Genomic DNA, 22,295 nt, shown 5'->3' with positions numbered 1-22,295 from the left:
CTAAAGACAGTGGAGATCGTTGTGGACTTCAGGCAGAACCCAGCCCCACCTGCCCCCATCACCCTCTGTGACTCCACAATTGACACTGTGGAATTTTTCCGCTTCCTGGGAACCATCATCTCCCAGGATCTCAAGTGGGAGCCAAACATCAGCTCCCTCATCAAGAAACCCCAGCAGAGGATGTTCTTCCTGCGGCAGCTGAAGAAATTCAACCTGCCAAAGACTATGATGGTGCACTTCTACACAGCCATCATTGAGTCCATCCTCACCTCCTCCATCACCATCTGGTACGCCGCTGCTACAGCCAAGGATAAGGGCAGGCTGCAGCGTGTCATTCGGTCTGCTGAGAAGGTGATTGGCTGCAGTCTACTGTCGCTCCAGGAACTGTACACCTCCAGGACCCTGAAGCGGGCAGGGAAGATTCTGGCTGATCCCTCCCACCCCGGTCACAGACTCTTTGAAACTCTCCCCTCTGGCAGGAGGCTGCAGTCCATCTGGACCAAAACCTCACGCCACAAGAACAGTTTTTTCCCATCTGCCACCAGCCTTGTTAACAAAGCCCGGAGACCACCCTGACATTCTCCCTCCCCCCCTTTTTTGCTGACAGGACACCTGTAACCTGTAACTCTATGCGTTACATTAATGCTCAGCTTGGACTCCTGCTTTACTTGCACTGCCATACTTGCACAATGATCACCTGCACTGTTGTATTGCTCTTGCATCTTATACTGCTCTACATTTACTCTCACTCACTTAAAACTGTGCACATATATTTATATTATATTGTAGATATGTTTATACTGTTTAATTTGTATTGTATTACACCGACTACGCCAAAACAAATTCCTTGTATGTCCAAAAACGTACTTGGCAATAAAGCTTTTCTGATTCTGATATTAACATTCAACAGTAAATTAATAAAGTAATGGTAGTTAATGGTGGCTGTAAGGATTAAACTATCTTACTGAATGTCGTAACAGTTGCCATCACAAACATGCTACAGGGCACAATACCCAAACAGATCCAGGGTAGAAAACAGAGCACACCAGAGATATCTACAGCTGCTATTTGGACAATAACCTGGTAAAACCTGACAGTAAAAAGTAAAAATTCACCTTAAATATTTTTCTGTTAAATACAAATACACTTTTATTTTAATTGTCAGTATAAACAAAACCTGACATTCTCATGCTGTAGCAACAGATGTCCATGTATTGCTTGTAATGCCCACCCGCTCTGCTGACTGACGTTTACTTTTCACATTTTCTTTTACGGACTTGTGCATGTTTAGGATGACTTCTTCAGAGAGACGTTTGCGAGACACCATAACATAATGCTGTTCTGCTACTTTCATTAGCCGCCTGAAACCGTCATTTTCCACAACTGAATACGGCCGCACATCTTTGCAAATAAAGGCCGCAATCGCCTCTGTTAGCTTTTGGGAACGCAGGGCCCTGTCCCAATTCCCACACTACAACCCTCTATGAAGTGTTTACTTTGTACAAGTGCATGTAGGGGTTGAAGTGCGCAGGTCAGAACCTGCAAAATTGGAGAATTGGGACAGTAGGGGTTACGTCATCGACTTGCACCTCTGCACCGTAAATCAAAAAGGGCGGGAACCAGCGCAGTTTTCACAGTCTTGCTGCTAAAAAAAACGATTTAAAACTGCAACAAGCAATTGTTTTGAGGAGAAGAAAGTGCAGGAAGCGACGGAGGTTTATACACCAGACTCTCGCCACGCCAGTGTTTGTTTGGAAGGTAACTTCAGTGTTATGGCCTACTGACTGCCCAGACTCACTCTGAACCCAGTGGTTTCTTACAATGTTGAACCTGGAAAACCAGTAAAAAAAATATTTGTCGGCTTGCTGTCTAAAGTTTACGCAGTTCTTATTATTCTGAGTTGATGGCTGGTTACGTTGACGGTTATGATTGGTTTTTGCTCAGAACGTCATCTGCAGCAGTGAATTGTGGGTAATATACCGCCGAAGGGCGGATGTGGGTCACAAATGGGGCGGGGCTAAGGACCGCTCTGGAGAATTGGGACACACTACGCACTCGAACCCATCAACGGCAACGCGCAATTCAGGGACACAAAGGCGGAAGTGCGGGTATTGGGACAGGGCCGTAGTTGTAGCGTTTGCTGGAATTTCATCTGTTGCGGCCCGGAGGATAACTTAGACATGAGTTCCTGGTGATGCCGCACATGTGATTCCTGAGGTTGGTCGGATTTCCGCAATATTTCACTATGCAAACCCGCGTATGGTGTTGTTCTTCTCCTTATTTTTCTTCTTATTCCTGTGTCGTGGCGGTTGGCAAACAGCTTTTTGGTGCATTACCGCCACCTACTGGAGTGGAGCCGGAAGTGCCGGCTCACACATTAAAGCTCACACTGGAAAATGCACTTTTAAAAAATCGATCATTGGTTATATGAATCGATCTTTAGGAATTAATGTTGAGAATCGATTCAGAATTGGAAAATCGATTTTTTTAAACACAGCCCTAGATTTTGAGATATTATTAACTTATTTCTCACTAGAACATTTTTAATTGTTGATATCTTAAAATGTAATTTCTAACGAATGTTAATGAAATGTGGATATCTTTGATTTCTGCTTTTACTAGGAAGAATGTTGTTTTGACTAAAAGGAATTACACTGTTAGCTAGATTAAGAAGTTTTTTTTAAAGGCTTGCTAATACTAATCAGTTCACTTTATTAAAGACACACATAGGTCCATAGCAAAAAAGCAAACAACAAAGCTTGTTAGACTCTGTGTTACTCTACAACGGAGCAGAACGGTATCTTAAAATAACATTTTGCTCAATAAGGATGTTTATTTAAAAGCCTCTAATAAATAATAATATTTCAGGTACAGAAAAAAAACAATATGTCTGCTTTTTATGTTTTAAAAGCAATTAGATTATGTCATACATATTGTTTTATCACTTTTGTGTTAATGGCGTAAAACTGGTGTCTGTTCTTTTGTTTTCCAGGGAATATATAGACAGCATAAACAGGCAAATAAGAGAGGAGAGCAGATCTTGCTTCATGATTCCTTTAAGTGTTCCTAAAGACTTTAAACTTAAGGAAGACTGTGAGGAGTAAATAACTCATTGCTTCAGCAATTTTTATCATGAGGAATATTAATCACAGATAGATAGACCGAGAGGGGAAATACACAAATTGCAGGAATATCCATCAATTGAAGATAAAAATGTATGCATATTAATAAAACAATAGAACAATTTAAAAGCCTGATCAAATCTGACTGTAATTGAAAACGTCCTGTGCAAATACCCTGTAGTTTGAAAAGTAATAGAGCAATGATGTTACAGCGTACTCCTGTCTGAGGAGCACGGCAGAGGCCACTGCCTGTCACTGGCATTATTAAAGCAATATCCTTCATAACCATGATTAAAAACCAGTAGATACAGTTATTACAGTAATAATCTGCATAAATGGTTGCCACATTGCCATGTATTAAAGCAAAGTATTTTTATTTTTCATTGATTTTATTAATTTCTGTTCCGTGACTTTCCGACAGCCAACAAAATTGTTGTTAGCATTTTAGCTTGCAAAAAAAAATGTGTTTTACAGGTTTTAAATATTCTTCCGTGTTTCTCTGTGTTATGTTGCTGTTGGATTAAGTTGCCAAGTCCTTCCACTAAAAAACGGTTGGTGAGAAGTGGTGGGGGGGACGCAGGTTCAACACTAATTCTGTCAGTTTTAAGAGAAAGCATGTATTTTTATCCTAACATTAGACATAATAATACAAACTATAAAATTCTTTGTGAATTTATTTATTTATTTCATTACAAAATGTTTAATAAAAATCCCTTCTGGTGACAGATTGTAGCATTTAACACTACTGACTGTATTCTGAGAATCCACTCTTTTCACTATGTAGAAGAGAAGCCATTTTTTAGTGCTGTTCAAAGTGTTAGCTACAGTGTAATGTACATTATGTACAATGTAACTGTCATTATATGCACCAAATTTGTCAAACTGCATGGGTCATTAGCTGTTTACTAATATGATTCTCTCACCCATCAAGATCAGTGAGAGAGGATTTACTATATATAGTCATGATAAAAAGAAAATACATGTTGTATTGTCTGAATTATGTTACCAAGACAAAATCACAATGACCTTGAAATCTTTTTTTTTTTTTTCACCACCTTTACCTTTCTATGGAGGATTAAGTATGATTTGAAAATTTGTGGTTTAGGAAAAAAAAGACTAATAGTAAAGAGATAAATTATGATTGTTAATGATTAAAATAGAAAAATATATTTTTATCTGATTTATATCTGATCAGTTGATTAGTATTTAAATAAATCTCTTGTTTTTATTGTTTTGTTGCATTTCCTGGCACTCTAACTTACAAGTCCAGATAATGTTTGGCCCAGTAATTATTTTATTGAGTCATTTATTTATTTCTGTATGTTTACTTAATTATAGCAGAATTGGTCTGCCATACCTCAGGGTTACTTTTGATGTCATAAACCTTCCTGGGCTTTGAATCTCCACACAGTTACGTCCTAAATGTCAGTACAGTGCCCTTCTGCTGCTCTTCATCATCACTTCAATGTGTTGGATTACTTTTGGCTGGCTGTAGTGGCATTTTCAATGAGTGATCACAGGCCTGAGGCCACAGAAAGATGGGTTAGTAACTTGGACATAAAAATAAGCCTGACCAGGGTTAAGTGAGTGTACGTCTTGCAGAGTGTTGGCAAAATCAGGTACAAAAAGATTTATGTTGAGATGTGGTTATAGTTGCCTCAGTCTCACTGTAAAAGTCCAATAAGGTTGCGCTGCGGGTTATTTGAAAAGTAGAGAGCCGCTCTGCTTTTGATGTGGTTCTTTTTTCAGCAACAAGAAATTTTAAACACTTTTACTTGTACAACTATATTGGAGAGGGAGAAACGTGGATGTATTAAGGGAAATGGGGAAATAGGATTTAAATTATTCTGACTTTTATTCAAGAAGTACCAGGCAGTGAATAAGACATGGAGTAAGAATTCAACACTGAACAGAATGTGACAATCTTGATTTGAAGTTTAATCATAGATGGAATCTCGTGTTGACTTGTTTGAGTTGTAAACGTTGATGTAGTCTCCATATGTTTCTATCTGTGTACACATGTTCTTGTGTGTGCATGCAAGGCACTCTCTGTTGAAGCAGCACTTTTGACACTCTAAAGATAGGATTCTTATTATAAAAAAGTGCCAGCTGTTACTACACAGATTAGCTTTACTTTAAGGGATCATCAAAGGCAGCAATGTGTCTGAATTAGCCCTGCTTTCTCAATGCAACATAGACTTTTGTTAGGCACTTACCGACAATGGGCCAGTCAAGTTTCTCAGAGCACTTAAATTATCTCTTGCCATTTTGTGTGCGTATTTACCACGGTGAGATGCAAGATATGCTTTTTATGTAACTTGCATCTGTTGATGGTGAGATGGTACTACTACTGCAGGTAAGTTGCTGCTTTAATGTCAATAATCAGCAAACACAGATCGCTGCCGATCTCAACAGCTGCAATATTGTGAAATCAAACAATACAACATTGATCTCAGATTGTTTGATAGTAGTTATGGTTTAAAACATGAGTAAAGTCCCTTAAAACTCTGTGAAAATGTGTAATGATAATGGATTTCAAATGTACTGCACAATCTCAACTCCCAGGTGTGTGAGACAGAAAATGAGCTTTAGTCACACAAATAAAAGCAAAGATCGGAAGCTATAAAACTACCCAGTGTTTATGTCACAATCTTTAAAACATATGTAGAGTCGTTCCTCACCATGTTCAGTGGTGCAACTATAACTAACTACAATCAGGATTACAGTCTGGTGTTCAAAACCCACAACTTAAATGAAATTCACTTCAATGTCTGAGAAGGTTTGGAAGAATCGAAAGATTTTTGTGCTTTCGTCATTCAAACCTAAAATATGTTAATGATACCTAATGCTGGGATATTGTTGTTTTTATTTGAGTCTCTGAACAAAAATGCCGTAAAATGTTATGATATTCCCTGTTTGAATGTCTAACAATGGTTTTGATTTTTTCATAAAGGATGACAGATTATATCAATACTATATTTCAGGGTCCTTCCAAAATGTAGTACAAAGTACACAGAGATGAATGATACTGCACAAACAGATTTTGCACACGTGACAGGATGATTTCTGACTCAGGATATTGCATCAATGTTTCTCTTCAAAGCTTTATCTTCTCTTTTCTTGCACCCCTCCCCATGCTTCCTGGAAAACAGAGAAAGGTAACTCCTGTCTTTGGTTTGCTCATTGTGATCTACTTCCCCACATTGTCTTTAGTCATTACATGAAGACTCCCCATCTGTGGAATCATGTTTGTCACTTTAGGAGTTAAATCCGTGGCTTTGCTTTTGTCTTCACTCATCAGGAGTACAGCAGCTACTGTAGGTGGTAAATCACCACCAAGTCACACTGGCTGAAGGCTGTTTCCTTATTAAGAGTTGCATGCTGTTTCGTTGCTTTGTGATCCCTCAGAGAGGGTACAGGAGTCATAAAAGAATCATTTGTGGCATGAGAAGCAAGGCCACTCACACTGCTTTCGACAACGCACCCCTCAAATGTCCCTGAAGGAGGCACACTTCCTATCACTTTCCTTCTTGGCCAAAGGCGGGGAGCATTATCGACCCAAAGTGTGAGCACACAATTAAGCAGCGGAGACAGCCTGGGTAATGGACTCATAAACACAAAGAGCCCGCTGTGATAAATGCCAGCTGTAGTTGCCATATTTTTGTTTGTGTCCATGATTTCTTTGGTGTGTGTGTGAGGAGATGTTTGTGTACATCTGAAGACCCTGCCATCTAGTTGGCTTCCTTTCAGGTCCCCACACCCTCTTGCCTGATTACTCATTGTCATTTCTGTCCGAAGCTGGAGGCACATCCACCTTGTTTTTTGTTTTGTTTTGTTTTGCAGCTTGTTTCACCTGTTAATGAGAAAGAAACTTGTGTATCTTTCATCTTCTATCTGTGTGTGTTTGTGTCCTACCTCCCAGGTGTTGCTGTTTTTCATATGCCACCCACTCTCTGCATAAAGTTTCTTTCTCAGAGGAGTTTCTTCCCTGAAGTCTCTTCGCATCACTTTTGATTTTCTAAGCCATGTGGCACTGCTGTGATGCTCCTGGCATGCAGTCTCCTTTGGCTCATACATACACACCTGTTTTTGTATATGCATGCATGTGTGATTGTATTGTCAGTAACGATGGAAACTGGGATATTTAGTTTGGAAATACTAAATAGCATGCTTGTTTTAAATGAAACAGGTTTGAATTCTCTGAAAGCCTTGATGAAATGGTACCAACAATTATCATTATTTTCCCATAAACAAAGGAGCCAATTACAGCAAACCTCAAACGAGAAATGTCTAGAAGAGATGTGAACTCACCATGATGCAAAATGGTGCAGCACTTTGCACTTGGTTGTCATTTTTATTGTCTGTGGTTGAAACTCATTGTCAATGACTTCACAAATCAGGTGCAGGAAGAATAATTGGGAAGTTCTTGTTTCAAAACACAAGACAGATCCAAGGACAAACTCTTTTGATTTTTGCAAAAAAGTTGCCAACTTCCAATGTCAAACCAAATGTCATGTCACAGCGGGGAACCGCTGGTGAGAAAAGAGAAATGTGCTAGCATTGTGACAGCACATACATGGAAACAGTACACATGTAACAGGTCTGTAAACCACAAGCCTGGTTGAAACAAGCCTCTTACTGACTGTCTAAAAATCCAATATTGTACCACAAAAATTGCATGACTGCATGAACAAATCTATATCCAGCACTCTCCAGAATTAGTTTGCCCCTTGCAGACATATGGACAACACCCCCAAACTAAATGGGTGTCATAGAGACAGAGTGACTCTTCTCCAACACTGAGCTATGAATATTTGTTTCTACATCTTCTACCATCCTCCTCACTGTGCCTGGAAGACAGAACATCCTTCTGTTGTCACAGTTTCAGTTGTTTTACAGGTTATTGCTCATTGCTCTGATAGTAGATAAAGACACTTATAGTCAGTGAACTACATTTTTTCTTGCAGCCATTTTCTGAATCTGTAGCTTAAAAACAGATCTACCTTATTTGAATGGCATGTTCTCTACTGGTTCCCACTTTCAATGGTGAGCCAGGAGCCACTGTGTCAGCTCATATTTGTCCCTCAGAGAAACAGAAAGATGGGTTAATAATTAAAAGTTCATAGAAATTCCAATCAATTTAAAAAAACTAAAGTAAAACATATTAGATGTAACATGATAGAAAATTTGATTTTTCAATGTTTTTCTTTCAGTATTAGATTATGCTCCTGCAATAAAATATTTATGTATTTAATGTCTTTTTACACATCTTTATCAGGGGGGCCAAAAACTCTGGAGGATGCTGTATGTAAATGTCTCCCAAAAAAAAACAATTAACATTTTTTTACTAATAGACAGGAAAAATTAAGTCATAGAAAAATTATAAAAATATACTTTATCCTTAATAGCTACCCCAAGGCATAAAAAAACTGCACAAAAAGTAATGTAATTTGAGTTTAGCTATTTTGGTTATTTGTTGTAACAATCCTTCTTGGCTATAAATCTTATACCATTGAGCAGGCTGTTTTTTCTCCTTTAATGGTGCCACATTTGTAAGGAAAATGCATTTGTTGGTTGAGCAGCAAACCAAATTATAGTGTTTGTGCCAATGAAAAACTTATCTCTACCAAAGCCAAACAGCTTTTTGTAAGGGCAGTGTGATGGTGTGGGGCAGCATCTCAATCACTGAAAATGAAAAGCTCATCATTATTGGAGGCAATCCCGATGCAAAGAGATGAGATTTTATTGGTAGTGGCAATCCAACCAATCACCATAAGGTTTATCACCAGAGCAGGGTTTAACATAAACTTACTCCAGAATTTGGTAGTGGAGAGGATGGAATGGCCGGCATGCAGTCCTGCTGTTTAACCCACAATCAACCTAACAGTTGATTTTGGACTGTGGGAGGAAGTCAGAGTACCTGGAAAGAACCCACACATGTATGGAGAGAACAGGCAAAGTCCATGCAGAAAGACCCCCGGCCAGGAGTTGCTCCAAGGCAACAGTGCTACCAACTGTGCCACCGTGCAGCCTCTTATCGTTTGCGCTAAGTATATTTATTAAGAGATAAACATTACGCTTGTTATCGGAAAATACCACCTATTACCACCTAAAGACCCCTCAGTAAAATACTTGTTTAAATGGCTATGAAATATCTTGTATTTGTTAAGAGTTCATTTGAACTTTGGATTTTTATGATTCAAAGTAAAAAAAAAATCTGCCATATCCATTAATTCTTCTGTGGAAAACAATGTGTCTCTTAGTTATTATATTAAAAAATAGCATAACAATGATAGAGGGCAGCTGGGAAATATAAAGAAACTTTATATAAATGTTATATAGACATTTTATCAAAATGAGTGTAAAGTATGTAAGACCACCAACTTATTGATATTAATCAATGAGCAACCTTTTTGAACAGAGATTTTTCTTCTTGGCCCACTGAAGAAATGTGTTTGGTTGACCTGCTGTCCATTGGGAAAGTTAATTTTGATATTGTTTTTGTGTCATGTCCGCTTAAAAATTAACCTGTGATCTTTCCTTTGTCTTCCAACCGTTCTTCAGGGATTTTGCCTATGTGGCCAGAGACAAAAACACACGGGTGTTGAAGTGCCACGTGTTTCGATGTGATACTCCTGCAGCTGCCATTGCCACAAGTCTCCACGAAATCTGTTCCAAGGTGAGGATCATTACTACTGCCGCCTTTACATAAATTAATTTAGCTCATGCTCTGAAGTGAGCGATCAGTTAATAAATCAGTGCAGTTTTTACTGAGAGAAGAAAAAAATTTGTGCTGGTAGTTTTCATAAATACTGTACCTTAGACATTTACATAATAGTTAGTGACAGGACTAAAACTATAGGGGTGGTTACTTTAAAAGGTTTCTCCGCATTGCTACCTTTTACTTATTGAGGCTGTCACATCATGGAGGATTTTTGGTCCATACTTTAAGACTCTGTTTCAGTTGAGCGAGGTTCCCAGATTAGTTTCTGCATAGCAACCTTTTTTAAGGTTGTTTGATTTTTTTTTCTCACATGGCCCTTATGGGAAAACCTCTTTATTGTGCGGTCATCTGTCCAAAGGACATTTTTTTCAGAGGCCTTGCAGTTTATTTAGTTCAGTTATGCAAATTTAAGCCATGCTCCCATATTATTATTTGATGGAAGAGGCTTTCTCCTGGTAACGCTTTCAAAACAAAGCCATACTTGTCAGTCTTTTTCCAATTGCCCCACCATAAACATTAACATTTTACATGCTAACAGGCTTCTAGTCCAAAATGGGGCTTCTGTTTTGTTTTTTTTTTCTAATTTCTTTGAGCATTGCAGTCTCGTTTCAGTGTGGATTTGCTAAGACATCCTTTTGGAAGAAGATTGGCAGCTGTCTTAAATGTTTTGCATTTAGTTTTCATACTATAAATGGTGGACTTCAGATTGTTTCATAAGGCCCTAATAACACGTTCCTAAATTGATGGGCTTGAACATTTCTGATGTCTTTCCTCTGTGACATTGTTCTAACAAAGACCTGTGTGCACTAGACCAGCAAACAGCTAAAACCCCTGTTTATTAGGGGTGGTCACATTTGCTCAACTCTTATTGCACTGTCAAATCAAGTACATTTGATTAGCAGCACCTGGAAACGGATGGAGTTAATCAAGCTTTTTCTTGTCAGAGCGGCACAAAGAAACCTTCTATAAATGTTCATCATCCTCCAGTTCATGAAGATTTGTCTACAGTTACTTCCTGTGTTTATTTACTGCAGCTACTTTACTTGTTACTTGTGCAGTTTCTCAAAAAGTAGAAAGAAAGAAAAGCGGCAGCACTGCTTTTAAATGTAAATATGACTTACTTATTAGAGATGATTCCATGTGTGGATCTGCAGCATATGAAATAGGCCCCAGTTAGTGAAACAACAATGACATATTACCTTTAATTTGGAAAGAAAAACAAGGAGGTCAACGAGGAATAGAACATAAAAAAATAGAAAACATTTAGAAAACGCAACCAAACCAGCATAATATCACAACCATCCCATGGCTGTTGTTCAGTATCTACGGATATGCACAACTATTAAAAAAAGCTATTTGTTGGTATGAAATATCTCAAATGAAGAAAGACCAACTACTCCTACAAACAGAAAGCTGTGAGTGCTACCTTAATCCTAATGCTTGTTATTAAAATCTTTTATGAGTCATTGCTTCAGTCTATGAAGCAATGATGATCCTTTTTACATGGGTAAACTCCAAAATGGGATTCTGGCAGACTTACATGTAAATATTCTGTGTGAATACAGTCTCCTCTGGGTTTTAAAATAGTCCCAATTTCTAGTCCAAAGGCAAAAGTTTATTCAAGGAAACATTGTAACTTATGTGGGCAAAAAAATCTTATATGACCTCATTTAAATATGTTTAAAAATCTACCCCTCTTCCAGTCAACACTGTGCTTTTAAAGGATGAATTCCTGGAATGTCGGGTAGTCTTCCTAAGAGAAATGATGACCCATTTAGAGAAAAAAATAGTTTTTCTTTCTTATACTTACTTTTAGATTTGTAACCTCAAACCAAAGAGAGTATCTGTCTCACTGCGTATTACACAGTACTACAAGTCACCTTCAAGCTACCTATTTTAAACACACTGGTGCTTTTCTCTTTACTGCAGGGGACAAACATGGTGATCTGAGTCTCGCAGCTGAGCAGAACATTGAATTGAGCTCCATTTTGTGCCTGAGTGTATATGTGTGAATGCGTACGTCTTGTTTTACACTCCCCTGTTAGCAGAGTTGCAGAAAGACCGCCGACTTTGATTAATGACGCCTGCAATTCATCAAGTGTCTGTAGAGAGTGCACTGTCTTGGTGCAGAGGCCATGCAGAACATTCAACTCTCTATGAACAATATGCATCTCCTAGAATCAGAGTTGTGGCCACAAAAATAAGAAAAGGACAGTATCTGTTTTATCTGTATGGATCAAGCAGGTATTGGTTCTTATTTTCTTTTTAGCGACAAGAATATAGCAAAATCACCTAAACCATTGATTCTCAGAAAGCACCGAAGTGCCATACATATACACTACCGGTCAAATGTTTTAGATACACTTTCTCACTTAAAGGGTCTCTTTATTTTCATAACTATTTACATTGTAGATTCTCACCAAAGGCGACAAAACTATAAATGAACACACATGGAATTATATAGTAAACAAAAAGTGTGAAATAACTCAAAAACATTTTTATATTTCAAATTCTTCAAAATAGCCACCCTTTGCTTTGATTACTGCTTTGTTCTCTTAGCCTTCTTCCGTGAGCCTCATGAGGTGGTCTCCTGAAATGGTTTTCCTTTCCAGCGGTTCATTCAGAGATGGCCAAAGATTAATATTTCAGTCATCACAGCAAGGCGTGGCTACTTTAAGGAATCTAAAATATAAAACATATTTAAAGTTATTTTACAGTTTTTGTGTTTGCTACATAATTGCATATGTGTTCATTCACAGTTTTGATGCCTTCACTGAGAATCTACATACAATGTAACTAGTCATAAACATAAAGAATACCATTAAATGAGAAAGGCGTTCTAAAACTTTTGACCGGTAGTATACTTTAAAACAACTTTCGTTGTACCAGGCACGTCATTTGTCGTGTATTAAACCCCAGTTTTACATCAAAGCTGTTCTCAAAGAACTAAATGCTGAATAAAGTGAATTTGTTGCATTTATTGCATTTATTGTGCAGTTGTGCAATTGACCAAAAACTGAAATATGTAAATTCCTGTGCTATTTTTGTGCTTCGGCAATCTAGTTTAGTTTGCATAAGTTTTTATTTTTAGAAAATGTAGATTGTTCTTTACCTCTTAAATTTTGAAAAGGCTGCCAACCTTTCCAAATCCAGCACATTTCACAACAGAGGGTTCTCAAAAAAATACAACCTTTGGCTGATGGAGTTTTGTGTATGAAATCCTGCATTATGCATTTTGCAAATTTAACAGTGTACGTGTGTTCTGCTTTTTAGTTTCCTGACAAATCTTAAGGATAAAACAGAGCAAATGTGTTGTACCTCATTTAGCCTTTCTATTATCTGTTGAAAGTTGTGCTCTCCCTCACTCTCTTGTAGCCAGATTGCATTTAAGTAGTTTTCAGGAACCAGCTTTCCTGCCCCAAATTCCCATTCTGCTCATTATCTTCTTCTGTTTTTATGTTCTTTTTTTGTTACATTTTCCTTCCGGTCTGTCTATCACTTACTTATTTCTTTTATGTTTGTTGTTTGTCATGTCTTTTTTCACATATCTCTTTCTTTTCAGATTATGGCTGAAAGAAAAAGTGCTAAGGCTGCAGCTGGCAGCTCCTCCCAGAATGGCTCTGATGTGCCTCTACAAGGTAAACACATGCACACATTTCTATAACATCAGAGGGTATTACAGTGACATTTTCTGAAAAATTACTTTCATTTGTTCATTCTTACTTAAAAAATAGCTAATCATCCAGCCTCAAAATGAAAGAAAGTTCTAAGTGTAGAGTTTAAAAATATTTATGTCCCCACAACATAAGGAATTCAACATAGCACACACATACGCATTTTCTTTGAAGTTCCTTTTGTAAAAAAATTGATTTGTCAGACATGGAATATCTTCATGTGGTAGTCTTTCATTTTCTAGTCAAAAGATTTCCCCATGTTTAAGCTCTTATTTTATTTTATTTTATTTTATTTAAAAGATGCTCCTATTGTCTTACGAGCAGCCAAGAACAACTTTGTACAGAAAGGACAGTAATATTTGGTTCAGTTGCCTATAGATAATTCTAATTCCAGTAACAAATGTCCCTTTAGAGAGCCACGTCTTTGCCCTAATAACAATTTTTGCTTATTCCCACTGCTTATTTGTCTCAGTCCTAAGTAATTATTGGAAAAAGAAGCGACAGGTCCAGCACAACCTACTCTCGGGAATAATCTCAGCTGGCGTGTTTATCAGCTGAGTGTGTGGGGCAAGCCATACAGGGAGTCAGAATTTTAAAGAACTGTATCAGCTGTTCACTTATGGAGACAGTCAACCCCATAAAAACCCATTTACAGTTTATTTGGGGGAATGCCTGGTGTTCCACAGCTCCAATCCCAAATTCAAATATAACCAAATTATCCTGTGCATCTTCAAAGCTGCACATACCTAAACTCATAGGTTTGTCATTTGTTCACATTCAGTGAACAATATTGAGCTAATAATGGATAGACTAGATCAATACTTTGAAGCACAGGTTCTTAAACCTCTTAAACCCCAACAAGTACCACTTCAGTAAATACAAAATGTATTACTTACCTTTAAAATCACATTTAAACAGTGGCTAAAAGTCAAGATGATGACGTCTTGAAAAAGCTTGCAAGTCTGTGAACACCATCCTAACTTTAAGAGACTGCAACATCATGTTGTGGGGGCTATAATAGATGTCATGAAGAAATAACATTGTTTGGAAATATTGAAGCAACATATCAAGACCTCAGCCAGGAAAAGCCTGGCTGGGCACTAATGGGTCTTCCAGATGAACACTGGCCAAAAGAAAATCTTCAAATTAGCCACAAAGTGGCTTAAGGACAGCAAAATCATTGTTTTAAGTGGGCATGACAGAGACCCTAATCTCTATACCATATAAAGCTAATAATAAACAGCAAGGTGGCCTACAAAGCAGACTCAGCTAAATCAGTTATGTCTGCATTGATTACAAAAATTCAGCAAACCATTGAGAAGCTTGTGGAAGGACACCCAAAACATTTGACAAATGTTAAGGATATCTAAAGTCAGTGATAAAAAATTATCTGTCTTTATTCTGTCTTTCAACAAATAGAAATTATTTTGATAATCCTAGCTGACATTAAACAGGAAACATTTAGCCTGATTTTATGTGAGCAAGTGAGAAACAAATTTGTCTTTTATATATTGTATGAAAACATATGGATATAGTTGTATTAAATGTGTTTAATTTTAAGTAAGAAGTCTAAATTTTTATGTCTAAAGTCACAAAAACCAACAGAGAAGTTTCTAGAAGCCGGAGTTCCAGACCCGGCCTCCAAATCCAATGTGGTTGGCTTGAGTGTAAAACGAAGTGATGGCCAAAGTTAAAAAGTTAAGTTTGGTGTCTTATGTGGACACCAAACACACTCCTTGGTGAACGTGCTGCTTCTGTGTTGAAAGGTGAAAAATACAGAGAAAAACATATACTGTACAGCTAGCAGTAGTTAGCCTAGTAACTGAACATTGTAATTAGCAAATCCAACTGGTTGTTAATGTCGTTCCTAATTTCAAGTTCCGAAGTCATAAGTAAATAAAACACCAGATTGTCGCACATTTTTAGCTGTTGAAACTTTTAACTTTACAACTCAGTTGATTTTTGAATACTTACCTCAGTTGGAGAACCATAGAGGTTGGCTCTAGCAGGTTCTATATTAAATGTCACTGACTGAATTATCATGGAATTGGACCAACACAATCCTTTGGTGAGACACAATTGAGGAGATTAGCCTGAATATTTTTAGGCTAAGCACCAGCACCATTTTAAAACCTTTTTAGAATGAAATACATGTTGCATGCTAGCTGAAGCTAAGTTTATTTGAGTAAAACAGTTTAAACTTCTGTTTTCTGCAGAGCGATAAAAACTCTGCCATATATGATGCTAAAAATCTCCACTTGATTGTTTTATTGTTTCCAAATAATCATTAAACAATAACAGACTTTATTCTAAGAACAACTGCTCTCAGCTTTCTGAATCTTTTTTACATCCTTTTGTCAGTTTTTAATTATTTTTATGCTTGTACAGTTTTTCATTGTGCCATGTTTTCCCAACTCTGTTGAGCTAAGGCTCCATTTTGTCAATATTTGCTTCTTGGGGGTTGAGGATCTTCACATGTGTGCTGATTGAAGTGCAAATGGTTGCTTTATCACTTCTTTTGTTATCCAGTCATCTCTGCCCACAGGCCAGAGTATAAACAGATACCAGCAGGGTTTCCACATGGTCAGCCCTCCAGAATCCAAACATGCTTCTACGTGTTTTTTATGCTCTAATCATGTCAACAGCAGAACAGAATATTCAGTGTTTGTTTTATTTCTCTGCTTTGAGCCAATTATCATGTGTGGACTTCTTTTTTGAAAAACCAGATCGTATCCTTTGATAAAACCTGCTGCGGATGTTCTGAGTGTGTTTTCTCTCTTCAGAGTTCCCCATGCCAAAGACTGAACTGGTGCAGAAGTTCCATGTGTTCTATCTCGGTGTGACATATGTGTCTCGCCCAATCGGTAAAAACTGGAATCACACTGAAATGCCCTCACACATCGACAAAGATTTTAAGTTTTTTTAGAAGATGCTTCCTCTATGCAGTGTTTTCAGAATCCCATGTGTTTTGTCCCCAGGTATGGACATTATTAACGGGGCCATCGAAAACCTGCTTTCAACTACAGGGAAAGAAGAATGGACCCCTGTCATACTAAGTATTGCTGACACCACCGTGGCTGTCATCAAAGAGAAGGCAGGGGATTTTTGTAACTACCCAGAGATTTGAAATAAATAAAAGATGAGAATAGACTTATCAATTGAAAACAGAGGCAGATTAGAGCTTTGAATCTCCTCTTTGATGGCTGCACAGGAGGAAGAGGAGGAGGTGTTGGTGGAGTGCCGTGTGCGGTTTTTGTCCTTCATGGGTGTTGGACGGGATGTGCACACTTTTGCCTTCATCATGGACACTGGGAACCAGCACTTCCAGTGTCATGTCTTCTGGTGTGACCCAAATGCAGGCAGCGTGTCTGAGGCGGTGCAGGCAGCTTGTGTGGTAAGTGTTGAAACTAAAGGTTTAAAGCAGTGAACCTCCATATTTTCTGTCAAAATTCCAACCTTTCCAGACTCAATTTTAGAAATATTGCATTTAATTTTCTGACAGTTTCTGATATTACAGTAAAAATGTTTAATTAGAATTTGCATGCATTTGTAGAATGTTTGGTGTTTAGTATCAGTGTCTTCTCAGCATTAAAAACAACAAAGCTGTAAAGAAATCTCATTTTATCACTTGAGCCACAACCAACCACAATAGAAACAAAATTGCATGAAAATGCATTTGCAGAATCAGACACTGAGGAGCCAGTTATACAAAATCTGAATGTAATGCAGTGATTTTTTTTTTTATTCTGTAGAAAGTAGTTAAACAATAATCTTGATAATAAGATTTTGAGCTCATTTGGTTATGAAAACTGTTTTAATGTCTAGTTTTATCTCATGAACAAGACCTCGAGTTTGTTTTATCATTGTTACAGTTTTGTCGCCTTGTTTTGTGGAGATAACAGCACAGCACTTTGTTGCAAATACAGTTTTGTTATCTGTTTATATCAAGATAACAAAAACCTCAAGCTTATTTTGTCAGGATAACATTATCTCCTTATGTTGAGATATCAGGACCTTTAGCGGTTTTGCTGTCACATTATATTATTAAGAAATCAAGGATATGTTTTCATGATAGTGATCTTGTTGTTTAAAGATGCTTGTTTTGTCATGATAACAAGGCATCAAGCTGATTTTTGCTCTGATGACAGTTTCTTTACTGCATTATATCAAGATATGAAACCTTGAGTTTGCTTTGTCATTATTATAGTTGTATTACCTCACTATATTAATATAACAACACTTAAGGTTTTATTATAACAGTTTTATTATGTTAGATATCACAACTTTGACCTACATATGTCATGATAAGGTTAATTATCTCATCATATCGAGATAACGTGAGAACGTGAGCTTGGTTTTTTGTGATAACAGTTCTCTTGTCGCATTAACGAGAAATAATAGCTTCATTATCCAGTTATCTGGATATTAGCTCGTTTTGTTGCGACCAAACAAATAAGAAACATCTCATTACCTTGAGAAATCAAACAAAAATCTCAAAATAATTGATCATCTCAAAAGAACGAGTTTTGTTTCCTAAAACATTGAGATACAACACAGCAGGTACCGCTCCAGTACATCCATGTATGATCAGTCTAAAAACGACTCCACTTTTTTAAGCAACATATTTCTAGAAGATCTGATCCTTATATTCAGAAAAATGAAACATGGAGAAGACTAAGCCATTTCGCTGAACAAATTAGATTTTTGGGGGCAGAAATTTTCTTCTTTCTTGATAGAAATAATTACGAGAAAAAAGAGAAGAAAGTAAATAAGGTCCTCAGCTGAATTTGCATTTAATTTCTTAAGTACTTCCTCTCCTCTTCTTCCTTAGCTCCGGTACCAGAAGTGTCTGGTTGCACGGCCGCCTTCTCAGCGTGCTGGCCCTTCCTCATCTCCCTCTTCAGACTCAGTAACACGCCGAGTGACCACCAGTGTTAAACGCAGCGTCCAGTCTCTCATAGACACTCTGAAACCCAAGAAACAGCCGTCGGAACTGCCCCAGCAATGACCGTCGCTACTCACTGTATTGCACCCCACCCCAGCCTGGATGCCACTCTCACTGTCACCACAAAAACACTTAATCAGTACCAGACATTGTAGAAGATGTTGTACATACAGTATATCAATTATGACAGCAGATGAAGGAGAGAGCCTGACCATATTGAAAAAACCTATCCTGTTGATGTGTGAAGGACCCTGTTAGAGCTTTGATCATTGAGCGGTGCTTTGTCCAAGAGAAAACATCTCCTGTTTGTGGATATCTTCACCTGATGGATTACTTGAACTTTCACTCGACAGAAGGGATGACCCAGGCAGAAAAATATCACATTACTACCCTCTGCTTCTGGAGCAACTCATTGGTATTTGTTTTTTTCTTTTCAACTCTGTCGTACTCTGAACTTGTTGACTTGGATGAGCAACGGAAGCCTTCAAGGACAAAAAACGGGCGTAGTCTTGCTGTTGTCACAAAAGATTTACACATGAACAGCAAAATCATTCAAGATCAAACAGCCAAAACGTTTCATCAGCCCACAGCTGCCCACCAAATGGTAAAACAACGTGTCCAACAGACAGAAAAACAAAACCATTTCATGTAGAAAGAAGTGATTGTATTAATGATATGTATGTCAATTACTTTCTATAGAAAGAACGAAATTCGAGCACAAACTTTGTAGATAAATGCTACTGGGAGGTGAACGATTCTTGAAGGAAGATGTGACAAAAGATTGGTTTGTTTTTTTGCATGTTTTCTTGAAGGAGAATGATAAAAATGAGTTTGGTGAGATATGCATATTGATGAGAAGATTTGTGAACACACAAACACATAAAAGAGAAATTAGAAATGTGCTCTGCATAACTCATCTTCACTTGTCCATGAATAGATTTACACTGACACAAGAGCACGCAGCCCCTAACTGAAATCCTACTGCTCCATGTGTAAAAATACAAATTAAGGATTGTGTTTCTTTTCTTTAGCTTCTTCAGTGGATGGGTTAAGACAACAAAGTAGTTTTTAGTGCATTTAAAGGCTTAAGATTGTAATTTTTTTTATGTAACAGAAGAATGATTTTAAAATCTCAAGAATGTTAATTGCTTCTGTTTAAACTTGACAAGCTGCTCAGGAAACTGTATGAAGATTGCAAGAGATGCGAGAATTTCCAGATCAGGGTTTTTATTTTGGAAGATATGAAGACTTTGTGGCCAAAAATACACCACAAAAGGTTAACCGTTCTTTATATGGTGCAGAAACAAATGAAATATGTGCCATACAAGAAGAATTACCTGCATTCTCTTCATCCTAAAGAAATTCTGCGAGTGTATGCTCACCATTGAAAAATATACATGCAAATCCATAAGCACATAAACATAGGCAGTAAAAAAATACATGGATTTATACAATGCTCCCATCACCTGCACTCAGTGTGAGCTGTGTGAATTCAGTCTAATTTAAGTAACAACCACACAAAACAAACGATCGAGATGTGAACCATTTCATTCCTGTTTGTCACCCATCTCTACACCATGTAAATGTAATCTGTTGTGACAATAAATGCATTACCAAAAAGAAAGAAGCCATCAGCCTCTTGACTGGCCAGTGGAGTCCCATGTTTGTGCTCTTTATGTTGTCATGAAAAAATCCAATAAACCCAGCTCTGTGAATATGTCCAGTCTGACTAAATCCTAACTGACACACAAAGACTGTCTAATGATGATAAAAAATATTACTTTTTAAAGGTAAACATCTGATGCTTTGTTTGATTTTGCAGTTCTGTAACACTGTTCATTCTTATTATTGATACAGATACTAAAGATGATCCACAATTTTGCTTTCCATTTTAAACCTGATGTCGGAATTTTATTATCCGCCAAAACTGATGATTTTGCTTAAACGTTTGGTGTCATATTTGGTCCTGGCCTTGCGTAATTATCTAGGAACAAGCAACACCAGTACTGTCAACTGTACTGCAGCATTTCCTGCACATATCTTCAGCTGCAATTATTTTGAAAGTATTGACATTACATATTAGACATTAACATGGTTCTTCCATGCCAATATTTAAATTCTTGTCCGCTGTGGAGCTGCTAAATTTACACTATAGACTACTGGGTGTAGGTACGGGTCGGTTACTGGCATAGGGGTTTAAAAAAATCATTCCATATGGTTTAAAGTCTTTTTAACAAGATGTTAGAAAAAGTACTGCTGTTCCTGTATCATAGTTTGCAGCTACATGGAGCAAAGAGTGAGTGCTGCTTGTTCCCCAAATGCTGCTGCGCACTGCTAGTCAGCTTCTGCAAAGACAACTGTTAAACCTAACCAAGTACAGGCTGGCTACCTGAGAAGACAGGCCAACTAATTAACCCGCAAATATCAGCTAGACTTCAATGCATAACAATAGACTGGAAAACAGCTTATGCTGTATACCTTGTTGCCTATACAAGGAGAAAAACAAATGCAAAATGATCTGTAAAGTTGCCACATCCTGCAACAGAATCCCCCAGAGTATAACTAAATGAGTCTTTCTGAGTGAGCAGTTATTAGTCTTTCATTGGCTGGGAATACATCACAGTGAGTTTATGTGAAAGACCGAGAAAAATAATACTAAACAGTTCAAAATAATATGAGTTATATTAGTCACGGTCAAGAGTCTATGATGGTGATGCTTTTTTCAACTGCTGTTGACAGTTATTTGCAGTTAGCACAGTTAGCATCACTAGATGTAACAGCAGACTCAGAGTCTGAGGAAATATGGTAAATAAAGGGTAAAATTTAAAAAGAACAAAATGAAGCAACCGTCTGTTATCCGGTTAGCTTCCTATTGTCTGCTGAAGCTCAATATTGATCCTTTGTAATCCCCAAATATTACAGTAACAAAATAACACAACTTTCAGCTCTGTAAATGTTTGCACAATGCACACAACCAACTTTATCCCTCTTAATTTTGTGATGTCTCCAAAGGTTGTAGACTGTCCGCTAGCAATGTTTTTTAATAACAAGCTGCCCCTGTAAGATTAAAGTTTAAGAAATTAGGCGAATCTGGTAACTACATCTATTAGTGTACACGAAACATCCACTTAATTTATGGGACAACTTTTATTACAGTTAGCAGCTGATGTTAACATTTGGTAAAAAAGGACAGAAATAAAGTTTTTTTTTCTCTCTCTCTCTCACATCAGATTAAATGCTTCTTGGGTTTGGTCAGAGAGACTTCCTGCCAACACCAGGAATACAACATCATATCAGTATTCATTGCCTCTCATACTCATTATGGATTTTGCCAAACCAAGCGCATTGTTGCCTCAAACAGGTCAGTTTGAGAAGTTAAACACTGTTCTTCTGCTTAAATTGTAAACGAGCCACCATGGCTTGTTGGTTGATCCAATTTAACTAGCTCTGCCTTTTGGCAGGTGCTAATTACCAGTCCTGGTTTAACCTCAAAAAAGGACCTTTAGTTACATGGGACCATGGCGTCTTGTGGGACTGAATGGGTGTTTAGGATCTCAAAACAGAGGGCATTTGTCCACAGCATGCTTGAAGACGACCCAGGTTTCGTAGGTGTTTTGTACTTTTTATACGAGGCGGTGGCTGAACCCCATCTTACTTTGATCTGGAGGGAAGAAGCTGGGGAAATTAATAGGAGACAGGATGGTGTTTTTAGTAGGTGTGCAGTTTTCTGTTTAGGAGGCATGTTCTTGGTTTGGGGAAGGAGATCAACATAGCCTGCAAACACAATTCATCGTGTTTCTCTGAAGAAAAGTAAGTAAGTCAAGCTTTAC

General features: G+C 37.6%; 1 protein-coding gene across 4 annotated transcripts in view; it reads left to right on the top strand.

The window, feature by feature from the left end:
* The window catches only part of LOC124859975 (amyloid beta precursor protein binding family B member 2), a 63,004-nt gene extending 42,915 nt beyond the window's left edge, over positions 1-20,089 (top strand). For 3 of the 4 annotated variants that reach the window (XM_047352906.1, XM_047352905.1, XM_047352904.1), the window contains 7 exons: positions 6,275-6,280; positions 9,687-9,801; positions 13,409-13,484; positions 16,304-16,384; positions 16,499-16,614; positions 16,732-16,914; positions 18,352-20,089. In XM_047352906.1, the coding sequence (XP_047208862.1) occupies positions 6,275-6,280; positions 9,687-9,801; positions 13,409-13,484; positions 16,304-16,384; positions 16,499-16,614; positions 16,732-16,914; positions 18,352-18,528 (754 nt within the window). In that variant the 3' untranslated portion in view covers positions 18,529-20,089. The remainder of the gene's footprint in view (positions 1-6,274; positions 6,281-9,686; positions 9,802-13,408; positions 13,485-16,303; positions 16,385-16,498; positions 16,615-16,731; positions 16,915-18,351) is intronic. The other variant, XM_047352907.1, reaches the window with a different exon arrangement.
* The last annotated feature ends 2,206 nt before the right edge of the window (positions 20,090-22,295 follow it).

Source organism: Girardinichthys multiradiatus, chromosome 23 (genome assembly GCF_021462225.1).
Source record: "Girardinichthys multiradiatus isolate DD_20200921_A chromosome 23, DD_fGirMul_XY1, whole genome shotgun sequence".
Classification (NCBI taxonomy): domain Eukaryota; kingdom Metazoa; phylum Chordata; class Actinopteri; order Cyprinodontiformes; family Goodeidae; genus Girardinichthys; species Girardinichthys multiradiatus.
Note: the sequence above shows the minus strand (reverse complement) of the source record. Positions and strands in the feature narration are given on the sequence as shown.